We start from the raw sequence: 12,333 nt of genomic DNA, 5'->3' as shown, positions 1-12,333 counted from the left end.
ACACCGCAAAGTGAGCTAACGTTACGCTAAAAGCGAATTAGCCTTCACCTCAAGCCAGGACTGCAAGCGAGTTGAACTGCCTTTTATATTTCTCGAAGGTCAAAGGGCTCATAGTGATGTTACTAGTAGTTGACTGGGAGGTGTTTATTATAATTTGGGGAAAGTCTGCTGCCTGATGCTTACCTGCTAAACGCTAAGCACTGACTACATGCGCTCTGAATACGCAATGCTGATTGGCTGTTATCGCTGTTTGTAACCAATCAGATGGTTGTGTGGGTGGGACAATGCTGGGTGCTGTGTAGAGGACTGACAGAGACAGAGGCAGAAGGAAGCGGAGGCGGCTACTTAATATGTTCGTGTGGAAACTCGTTCGGTACACCTCTGAACCGAACCGAAACCCCAGTACCGAAACGGTTCAATACAAATACACGTACCGTTACAGCCCTATGACTTACTATATATTATAAATGTTTATTATATTTAATGAACAACAATATGTAAAAAACGTCTCCTCCTTTGGCTACTGCGTCATTTGCAGATGCACAGCATAGATACCAGGGTTTCCCCCAGCTTGCCAAAATACAGTGCATCTGGAAAGTATTTTTTAAATTCTGCAAATGTATTAAAATAAAATAAAAAATACAAAATCACATGTATGTAAGTAGGGTTGTCCCGATACCAATAATTTAGTACTGGTACCTGTACCAAAATGTATATTGATACTTTTCCAAATAAATGGAACTACAAAAAATGTCAATATTGGCTTTATTTTAACAGAAAATCTTAAACTACATTAAACACTCACAGTCAAAGAACAAATATACAAGGTTAAAATATAAATTAAAAGGCATTGAAATGGCATCGACCCTGAAGGGAACGTCTTCCCTGTGCTCCTCGACTACGGTCTGCACCGGACCGAACAGCAAGACAGGTGTAACAACTACATTATTACCTGTCACTCTTTATAACTCCTTGTGCAGATCTGAATGCTTATTATTTATATGTTTAGCTAAGTTTGAAGCAAAGGTGGTAATACTAATCGCCAAACACGAGGCGTGTTTTAAAGCAGCTGTTGTGAGAGTTGTGTGTGTGTGTGAGTGCTCCTTTAAGAATGGCAGTATGTGGGGTGAGTGATGTGAGTGAGTGAGTGGGCAAGTTAAGAGAGGTAGCGCTAGCATGCGCAGGAGTGTTAATAGCATGGTGGATGTCCGGTTGTGCCCTGTGGAAATTATAAATAAAGGGACCAAGTTGTAACTAATCGACGGCCTCGTCATTCCGGTCTAAGAGCCGAGCCTTACGGACCCATTGTGAAGGGAAAGGTCTACCCTGCTCTCCTTCGACTACGGTCTGGGAGCCAACAAGCAGGAAAGGTGTAAAACAGTACTTGGAACGCGGTGCCTTCCTGTTTAAAGCGTCACCTTTATTGTTAGTTTTGGAGCCCAAATACCTCCATATTGCACTTCACGCGCCCTCTGTATTAACCAGTAGAATTTTAGTTTTTTGTCATTTTTCCTCTCCAAGATGTTATTGCTTGTATGCACTTTGTGTGTGCGTTTTGACACACTCAACATCATGCTCCTCTGCTCTGTAGTCACCGTCGCAAAGCGGCACTCAGATGAAAGAGCGGGACCAGTACTTTTCAAAAGTGGTATAGTACCGATTTCAATTGATTAGTACCGCGATACTTTATGAGTACCGATATACTGTACAACCCTATATGTAAGTTTCCCCAGTGTTTGCTCAATACTTTGTTGATGCAACTTTTGCACCAACTACAGCCTCAACTGTCTTTGAATACGATGCCACAAGCTTGGCACACCTATCTGTTGGCAATTTCGGCCATTCCTCTTTGCAGCACCTCTCAAGCTCCATCGGGCTTTATGGGAAGTGTTGGTTTTCATCCAGGATGTCTCTGTACATTTCTGCAGTCATCTTAGTCTCGCCAGGGAGGTAACCAAAAACCCGATGGTCACTCTATCAGAGCTACAGCATTCCTCTTTGGAGAGAGGAGAACCTTCCAGAAGGACAACGATCTCGAGTGGCCAGACAGAAGTCATTCATTCGTAAAAGTTTGCTAAAATGCACCTGAAAGACCATAAAAAACATTGTCGTCGACAATAGTCGTGACGTCATCACTCGTGTTTTTCCGGCCGGAATTGGGTCACTCGCAAAAACATCGCCAGTGATAACATGTAAAGTGTGAGGATATTTCCTCTTATTCTTGTTAAAACATGAATACCTTGCTCGTTGTGCAAAGCGGACCTTATTTTCATGGCAGTACATCTGTGATACGTGAGCATTTAAAGCGGAGACATGATGTCGGACATTTGGAGGGAGGATGCTGTCTCAGCCTCAGTAAGAGTACTGGTAGCTTCTACCTTGATAGCTAGCTAACAAGATTGAGATGAAGTTGTATGAAAAACAATTTTAACTATCATTTTAGCCAAAGTAAGCCAGCTAAACTTTGTCTATATCAATTCAGGTATGTTTTAAAGCAGCATCAAATTGCAATGCTGTAAAAAAAAGGCACTTTAACAAACAGACAGGCAGGCACCAATGTTGAGGTATCGTACGATTAAACATACCACCATTTTAAAAATTAATCAAATCTAGAATTCTACACATTGAGTCTATTAGAGTGCTAAAAAAGCCAAGAGTTCATCAAAAGTCAATATACCAGTGTGTAGCTCTTTAAACATCACAAAATGCTTTCCTTTTTGAGGAGGTTCGATTTTGTGTGTTGTTGTTTGTTTTCATTGCTGCTATTTTAACTGGGTTTTTTAATACATAAACAAGGTTAATAGTATTTTTTAGCACTTTGCCTTTCCTTTCTTTTAAATGGACAACATTTTATTAGTCATTTTTGTAACAGCTGAATCCTCAGCACAGCTACAGTACAAATAAATATTTATTAATGAATTGGTCATCTTTGTTGTTAGTAAGCACAGGTCTACAATAACTTCAGCTACATTTAGAAGTCGATGGACAAATTAGAGCCATTAAATATGTGTACGCTTTACTATCCAATTAGTCAACTAATCGTTAAGATAATCGTTGACTAATCGACTATCAAAATAATTGTTAGTTGCAGCCCTAATGCTGGGGATCATGTTTGGAGAAACCCAGGCACTGCTCATCACCAGGCCAATAACATCCCTACAATGAAGCATAGTGGTTGCAGCATCATGCTGTGAGGATGGTTTTCAGCAGCAGGAACTGGGAGAATAGTCACGATAGAGGGAAAGCTGCATGCAGCAATGTACAGAGACATCCTGGATGAAAACCAACACTTTCTATTCAATTTGATGGAACTTGAGAGGTGCTGCAAAGAAGAATGGGTCAACGTGGTGTGCCAAGCGTGTGCCATCGTATTCCAAAAGACTTGATGCTGTAAGTGCTGCCAAAGGTGCATCAAGTTTTGAGCTAAGGCTGTGAACACTTAAGTAGATGTGAGGTTTTAGTTTTTTAATTTTTCATAAATTTGCAAATTAAAAAAAAACGTGGTGGTCAATAAAATTGTCTATGGTAGACAAAAAGAAAGTTTGTTTGTTTTTCTGAACATTTGCTTTGCACTTTTTGGGAAAGGCACCATGGCTAATTATGCAAATTTCACAATTATGTCACCCTGCTGCTGTGGGATTAAATTACATTCATGAAAAATGTATTTTAGTACACATCTTTGCAATCCCTTAAATCATGTGGAAAATGTTTTTTTTTTTTTTTGTAATTAAGTTAATTAATTACAAAAAATTAATTACAATTACAATTAGAAGTTAGTTTATATGTATTTGTATTTCTAAATGTTTCAAACTAGAAGACACTTACAGATGAGGACTGTTTAGAACGGAAATAAATGAATTAGATAGGGATGCTACAGTGCTGTGCTTTATAAATATAGAATAGAATAGAATATATCTTTATTGTCATTGTACATTGTACAACGAAATTGCAAGCTAAACTAATTTAGTGCAAATTCATAACACATAAAAACATAAGAACATAGATAAATAGATAAAAATACATAAAATACATAAAAATACCAAGCACACAGCTCACATGCACAGTCATTATTGTTGTCTTGTGTTCAGCGACACTATTGCTCTCGGGTAAAAAGTGTTCTTAAGTCTGTTTGTTTTATTGTCCTGTATCTCCTGCCCGAGGGCAGCAGTTCAAAAAGTTTATGTCCAGGGTGAGATGGGTCCCTTATGATGTTTTGGGCCTTTTTGAGGCACCTGGCACTGTACAGTTCATCTAGGGAGGGGATTGTCGGCGTATTAATAGAATAGAATAGAATAGAATAGAATAAAATATTTTTATGACAAAAAGTTTACTTGGCTATGAAAATATTTCACACATCGATGAAAAAAGGTGAAGAATTGTAATACTTCGAAGCAGTTACTGTACATATGCTGCTCATTTTATTGTGAAAGGTTTTTCCACCCAGGAAAAATCCAGGTATGCCCAGGCCATTTATACAAATGATTAACAGCGAGGCTACAGCCAATCCAACAAGAGATGCTAATACGTTTTATATTTAAATTAAAAATATATGTTAATTACATTATCATCAAAGCAGTTGTATTACTGTACTGTAACATTTACAGTTTAAAAAGTAACTAGTTGCTTGCTAATGGTTAAAATTATTATATATTTATTTTAGTCAATTGATTTATATTTGCAATAATTTATCATTTATATCATCCTTCAGTTTTCCTTATTTATTGTCCTGCCACATTCATATTCTTTATATTTTTTAACTTTTGATTAGGTTTATGATGAAAATGTTTGATTAAAAAAAAAGTTCAACTTCCTGCAAGCAAGCATGCGGGAAAACAAGTCTCTAATCTCGGCCCAAATCCCCGCGCTAACGTGCCCAACTCACCCTCTAGCGTCACTTCTTTTCCGGCCTTCTTCAGCGCCTGCACCGCCAAGTCGTGCGTCGCCTCCCGGAGGTCGTTCCCGTTCACCGACAGGATGGCGTCCCCCACCCGCAGAGCGCGGCTCTGGTCGGCGGAGAGTCCCGGGAAGATCTTGGAGATAAGGATGGGCATCCGGTTCTCACGTCCGCCTTTGATGCTGATTCCCAGCCCGCCAGACTCCTGCTTGACAACCCGGACTTTGCGCACAGCCTCCGCGCACACACCCGGACTCACTTCGACTTGCCTCGGCGCAAAACTTGAGCCGGGACTTCCTAAATCCGAGTTGGCGCCGTTATTTGGATGCTTCCCCGGACTGCCTAAACCGCGACTGACCCCAACGTGACCCGGGCTGCCGTGGTTCTGGAACTGTTCTGGACCCGAAGACGGACTTGTTCCCGGTTCGTCTCCATTCGACATTCCGTTCCTCAGGCCCGCCAGGGGGCTGCTGTGCTCCGGATGGTGACTCCCCTGCATGCCTATCTCGGCTTCGGCCGTTAAAGTCAGCGTTTCTCGGGTGAGTTCGGCGGCCACTCGGACCCAGCGGTCGCGGAGTAGAAGGTCCAGTTCGCCGTGCTTGTCCGCTCTGGTCCAAACCGCCATTTCTGCTCGGTTCTTCAGCACCGAGGCGCCGCTTTCAAACTCAACTCATCAACTTTTCCTCTTTCCTCTACGCATACCAGCGGCCGCTAGATAGCGTCCCACTGGACCACACCGACACACCCACTCGCTAACTAACGGTACCGAGAGCCAGATACCTCCCCCAAGGAAACAGACAACAAGTCGCTCTATTAGTCAGCTAATAGCTTAGCACTGAGCTGATTGTCAAGTTCTAAAACTAAGCTATTCCGCGTCCTCGTTCAACTTTTTAATCAACATCCGCCACAGTATTTCACAGTAAGAGCACGTTTATACAGGAAATGTTTGATATACAGAAAAGCTCCGTTCTTATTCGGGATGTATACCTCAATTTTAGATAAAATGAAATGAAAGCCTCAAAAAAAGGAACAATTACTTGCTTTCATTGCTGTGCTTGTCTTGCACACTGGAAGTCAAACTACAAAGGAGGGAATTGACAGGAACTGTCCATAATGAGACCACTACAACGCTTAGTAAAGAGCATATCATTTCACCTGTTTTATAGGGGTGGGCAATTAATTTTTACCGGGGGCCGCATGAGCAACCCGAGCACTGCTGGAGGGCACATCGACAATATTTCAATTAAATTTTGCTCAATATTATTTTTGATATACCGTAAGATCAATAATAATAATAATAATAATAATAATAATAATGATAATAATAATAAATAATTATAATAATTTCATTTAACCTAACTTAACTTTATACAAAAGCAGATTGCTTTTGATGGTTTTATTTTTAACACTGTCTTACACAACACTTCCTGATGTACAATACAATGTAAAAATATCAATTTCTGCACAGGGTTCATTTCTGTCACTTTATCCTGCATCCTCTTTAAAAGTCCAACATTTTTCCCCGTCAGATTTGGACAAATATCTGTTGTCACACCTGCCAGCTTGTCCCATTTCAGTCCTAACATGTCCAAACACGCATTTACCTATGTGAACAAGTCATTACCTGTGATTGTCCCTTTAATTGACTGGCTGGCTGCCAGTTCCTCAGTGATTTAAAAGTCTGCAGTTATCCCACGTAAGCTGATGAGCAGCTGGGCGGTGTCACGTACATCGCAGCTCTCATCCAAAGCCACCGAAAAACAGTCAAAGTCGGCCGTTCTGTTCTTCAGCTGAAGCTCCAAGTTTCCAGCGATGGTCTCAACCCGCCTCGTTACAGTGCATCGGGAGAGTGACACGTTCTCAAATGCGCCCCTCTTCTCCGGGCATATCAGCGCAACAGAGTCCAATAAGCACTCCTTAATAAACTCTCCGTCAGAAAACGCCTTCCTTTTTTTGGCGATTTTGTGAGAAATGACGAAACTTGTCCTGACGGCTGCATCTCTGGGGGTGTGAAATATGGCAAAAAGTCCTTGTTGGGTTTGCAGTTTTACCATCAACGCAACGGCCTCCCTTGCGCGCGCTTCATCAGACAGATTACGGTATTTTTCCTCGTGTAGTGGCGATTCAAATTATATTCTTTATACACAGCAACCTGTGTACCACAAATTAAGCACACGACTTTACCTTTAATTTCTGTAAATAAATACTTGGCAGTCCATGTCTTGTTGAAAACACGGCATTCGTCATCAACTTTTCTTTTTTTAGCGTGAGCTGACATCTCGGTGGTAACTGGGCATCACTTGTCGCTGTGCACCTTCACTCACAGGTTACACCCGGACATACGTCCATAAATAACAATTTTCAAAATAAAAGCAGCACAGTTGTATTGCACGCACGACATAGATGTTTTTTAAAATGTATTTTGTAATTTGTGATTGCCGCTGTTCACATTCACTCACAATACTTTATTTGTCACCATGGAGGCGAGGATTAGTTATTTTGAAGTAGCTAAAAAACACTGCCTTGTCATGTCTTAAAGTACGTCTAGCCATGTCTTAAAGTACGTCTTCCTGAGGGCGTTTCAGTGAAATAACTTCACCTTTATCATTAGTTTTTAGGCCAAAATGCGTCCATTCTCTCTTTTCTGTCTACATACATTGTCTACTTGTAAGTACTACGTGATTGTGCACTGCCGAACATGCTCGTCTGCTCATAAAACCACCAATGTCACGACATGACGTAATGCCCGGGAACCGGTAGTTTTCAGAGTATAGTACCGTTTTTGATTCATCAGTACTGCGATAATATACTAGTATCGGTATACTGTACAACCCTAATGTGTATGTATGTAGATAAGTATATGTGTACGTGTATATATGCATGTGTGTGTACGTGTGTATATGTACAAAACCCAAAACCAGTGATGTTGAAACGTGTAAATTGTAAATATAAACAGAATACAATGATTTGCAAATCCTTTTCAACTTATATTCAATTGAATAGACTGCAAAGACAAGATATTTAATGTTCAAGCTGAGAACATTTTTTTTGCAAATAATCTTTAATTGCAGAAACACGTGGCAAAAAAGTTGTTACAGAGACATTTTTACCACTGTGTTACATGGCCTTTCCTTTTAACAACACTCAGTAAACGTTTGGGAACTGAGGAGACACATTTTTTAAGCTTTTCAGGTGGAATTATTTCCCATTCTTGCTTGATGTACAGCTTAAGTTGTTCAACAGTCCGGGGTCGCCGTTGTCGTATTTTAGGCTTCATAACGCGCCACATATTTTCAATGGGAGACAGATCTGGACTACAGGCAGGCCAGTCTACTACCTGCACTCTTTTACTATGAAGCCACGCTGTTGTAACACGAGCAGAATGTGGCTTGGCATTGTTTTGATGAAATAAGCAGGGGCGTCCAAGAAAAAGACGTTGCTTGGATGGCAACATATGTTGCTCCAAAACCTGTATGTACCTTTCAGCATTAATGGTGCCTTGACAGATGTGTAAGTTGCCCAGGCCTTGGGCACTAATACACCCCCATACCATCACAGATGCTGGCTTTTGAACTTTGCGCCTACAACAGTCCGGATAGTTATTTTCCTCTTTGGTCCGGAGGACACAACGTCCACAGTTTCTAAAAACAATTTGAAATATGGACTTGTCAGACCACAGAACACTTTTCCACTTTGCATCAGTCCATCTTAGATGAGCTCGGGCCCAGCGAAGCCGGCGCCATTTCTGGGTGTTGTTGATAAATGGCTTTCGTTTTGCATAGTAGCGTTTTAACTTGCACTTACAGATGTAGCGACCAACTGTAGTTACTGACAGTGGTTTTCTGAAGTGTTCCTGAGCCTTTACACACTGATGTCGCTTTTTGATGCAGTACCGCCTGACGGATCGAAGGTCACGGGCATTCAATGTTGGTTTTCGGCCTTGCCGCTTACGTGCAGTGATTTCTCCAGATTTCTCTAAACCTTTTGATATTACAGACCGTGGATGGTGAAATCCCTAAAGTCCTTGAAGTAGCTCGTTGAGAAACTGTTCGACAATTTGTTCACACATTTGTTCACAAAGTGGTGACCCTCGCCCCATCCTTGTTTGTGAATGACTGAGCATTTCATGGCAGCTGCTTTTATACCCAATCATGGCACCCACCTGTTCCCAATTAGCCTGTTCACCTGTGGGATGTTCCAAATAAGTGTTTGATGAGCATTCCTCAACCTTCTCATTCTTTTTTGCCACTTGTACCAGCTTTTTTGAAATGTGGTGCAGGCATCAAATTCAAAATTTGCTAATATTTGCACACAAAAAAAAAAAGTTTACCAGTTCGAACGTTAAGTATCTTGTCTTTGCAGTCTATTCAATTGAATATAGGTTGAAAAGGATTTGCAAATCATTGTATTCTGTTTTTATTTACCATTTACACAACGTGCCAACCATTTTGTATGTGTGTGTATATATATATATATATATATATATATATATATATATACACATATGTGTATGTATGTATGTATATATAAATATTTTTTTTGGGGGGGGGGGTGCTCTTGGGGACTGCTTGTCCGGCGCCTCAGGCTACTGCAGCTGGGCTGCATGTCTGGGGCCCATGAGTCGCGCCGTCCACCCCTTCCGGATGGCCGTCTTGGTTGGGGCCGCTGAGTCTAGTCCCCGCATCTACTGTGGCAGCTCGGTGCACTGCAGGGTATTCTGCAGTGCTGCAAGGCGGCCAGCTGCCGGGGTAGTGACTTTGTGTGTCAGGTGTCTGTGATATCTTTGTTTTTTTAATCTTTCCTGTCCCTGCAGGTGGGGTGGGTAGTTCCCGTGGCCCCGTGCTGGGCGGTCCCGGTTGCTGGTGGGGCGAGGCAGTCTTCCTGTCCGGCTGTGGGGAGTCTCTGGGCCCGCGTGGGGTGTGGTCTCTTGTTGGATTTGGGGGCTGGCTGTCCCCTGCTTCTCCCGTGCCTTGTCCTCTGCTGGGCACGTCTGTCTATGGCCTGCAGCTGGCCCTGCCGGGCGGCACAGTGGACCACACTCTGGGGTTCCTGTTGCTGGCCGGCCTGGTTGCGTGGGGCTGGTGGTCCCTTGTTCCCTGGGCACCAGACCTGCTGTTTTGGGTTGGGCTCTTTGGGTGGGTGGCTGGGGCTGTACTTTGGCTTCCGCACACACTGGGAGACAAATATTGTACATACAAATTCACATACATACTCACAATTATTCATACATGTATACACACACATATATATTTATTTATTAATAAATACATTCGCTCCCACATACATACACCCTCACGGTACACACATACATACGTGCACTGTACATATACATACAAGCACATATGCATACATAAACTCATGGATATAATCACATGTCATCAAACATATATTAACTTTGTTCCCCTAGGCAAAACTGGGTAAAACATGACACACTGACAAAGCTTAACCTATTGGTACTATAACAATCTACAAGGTTAATACAGTTCGCTTCTCTTTCTTCCTTCCATTTATCGGCTTTCTTTTGTATTTCAAGTTATCATTACATACATGTATTGTTACATTTGAAACAATTATATTGTTGATAATAGAAGTAGTTATTATTATTCATTATCAATCGTGCTATTTCTATTCATATTTTTTTTCCTCCGTTTGTAGTGTAATAATTAATGTTCATTGTCATTTCTGTGTTATAAATATTTACTTCACTAACTGCTTCTTTGCTATCACTTTTCGTATCATATTTGTACATATCCCATTTGCTGATGCTGTTCTGTTGTTGTTGTTGTTGTTGTTATTGTCTCTCTGTCTTATCCCCTCTTGTCCCTGCAATTTCCTACTCTGTCTTTCTTTTTTGCTCTTTCTATCCCCTCTTGCTGCGGCCCGGCAGCTTCAAACATTAAATAAATCAATTTAATAAAGTACAATACAAATAGGGCAACAAAATAAGTATCCCACACTTCTATTTTGTAAAGTAAATCCATCCATCCATCCATCTTCTTCCGCTTATCCGAGGTCGGGTCGCGGGGGCAGCAGCTTAAGCAGGGAAGCCCAGACTTCCCTCTCCCCAGCCACTTCGTCCAGCTCCTCCCGGGGGATCCCGAGGCGTTCCCAGGCCAGCCGGGAGAGATAGTCTTCCCAGCGTGTCCTGGGTCTTCCCCGTGGCCTCCTACCGGTCGGACGTGCCCGAAACACCTTCCTAGGGAGGCGTTCGGGTGGCATTCTGACCAGATGCCCGAACCACCTCATCTGGTTCCTCTCGATGTGGAGGAGCAGCGGCTTTACTTTGAGCTCCCCCCGAATGACAGAGCTTCTCACCCTATCTCTAAGGGAGAGCCCCGCCACTCGGCGGAGGAAACTCATTTCGGCCGCTTGTACCCGTGATCTTGTCCTTTCGGTCATGACCCAAAGCTCATGACCATAGGTGAGGATGGGAACGTAGATCGACCGGTAAATCGAGAGCTTTGCCTTCCGGCTCAGCTCCTTCTTCACCACAACGGATCGATACAGCGTCCGCATTACTGAAGATGCCGCACCGATCCGCCTGTCGATCTCACGATCCACTCTTCCCCCACTCGTGAACAAGACTCTGAGGTACTTGAACTCCTCCACTTGGGGCAAGATCTCCTCCCCAACCCGGAGATGGCACTCCACCCTTTTCCGGGAGAGAACCATGGACTCGGACTTGGAGGTGCTGATTCCCATCCCAGTCGCTTCACACTCGGCTGCGAACCGATCCAGCGAGAGCTGAAGATCTTGGCCAGAAGAAGCCATCAGGACCACATCATCTGCAAATAGCAGAGACCTAATCCTGCAGCCACCAAACCAGATCCCCTCAACGCCCTGACTGCGCCTAGAAATTCTGTCCATAAAGGTTATGAACAGAATCGGTGACAAAGGGCAGCCTTGGCGGAGTCCAACCCTCACTGGAAACGTGTCCGACTTACTGCCGGCAATGCGGACCAAGCTCTGGCACTGATTATATAGGGAGCGAACTGCCACAATAAGACAGTCCGATACCCCATACTCTCTGAGCACTCCCCACAGGGTAAGTAAATCTGTACAGCAAATATGAGCATCTCCATTAACAATGTAATTTGCCTGAGTAGCTGGAAAGGACAAAAAAAAAAAGAAAAAAGAAAAGTGACGTTCTTCCTTAATGTACGACGTATTCTTCAGCCCAAAGCTTCTACAGGGTTACACAAAAAAAACGTTCATCAATAAAAATCGAATCACTTCCAAACTTTTATTTAGATTAACACAAAAATTCAGCTACATTAGGTTAAGTCTATGGAGCGGACATCTCTAAAGTTTCAAGTCTGTACCACAAAAACTCTTTGTTTAACCGGCGCTCAAAAAATGTGCTCTAAATGAGCTCCCCGTTGCTGCAAGAACATTTGGATCCGGCGGGCAAAGTTCTCGATGACCCTCCCACATTCTTC

The 12,333-nt window shown here is 42.6% G+C and overlaps 1 protein-coding gene across 1 annotated transcript in view; it reads right to left on the bottom strand.

Moving 5' to 3' along the window:
- The window catches only part of sntb2 (syntrophin, beta 2), a 100,084-nt gene extending 94,370 nt beyond the window's left edge, over positions 1–5,714 (bottom strand). The window contains exon 1 of the mRNA XM_061977733.2: positions 4,883–5,714. Within this exon, the coding sequence (XP_061833717.1) occupies positions 4,883–5,519 (637 nt within the window). The 5' untranslated portion in view covers positions 5,520–5,714. The remainder of the gene's footprint in view (positions 1–4,882) is intronic.
- Positions 5,715–12,333: the final 6,619 nt, after the last annotated feature.

This window comes from Nerophis lumbriciformis, linkage group LG18, assembly GCF_033978685.3.
Source record: "Nerophis lumbriciformis linkage group LG18, RoL_Nlum_v2.1, whole genome shotgun sequence".
NCBI lineage: Eukaryota > Metazoa > Chordata > Actinopteri > Syngnathiformes > Syngnathidae > Nerophis > Nerophis lumbriciformis.
The sequence above is the reverse complement of the archived record's forward strand: the minus strand, read 5'-3'. Positions and strand labels throughout refer to the sequence as shown.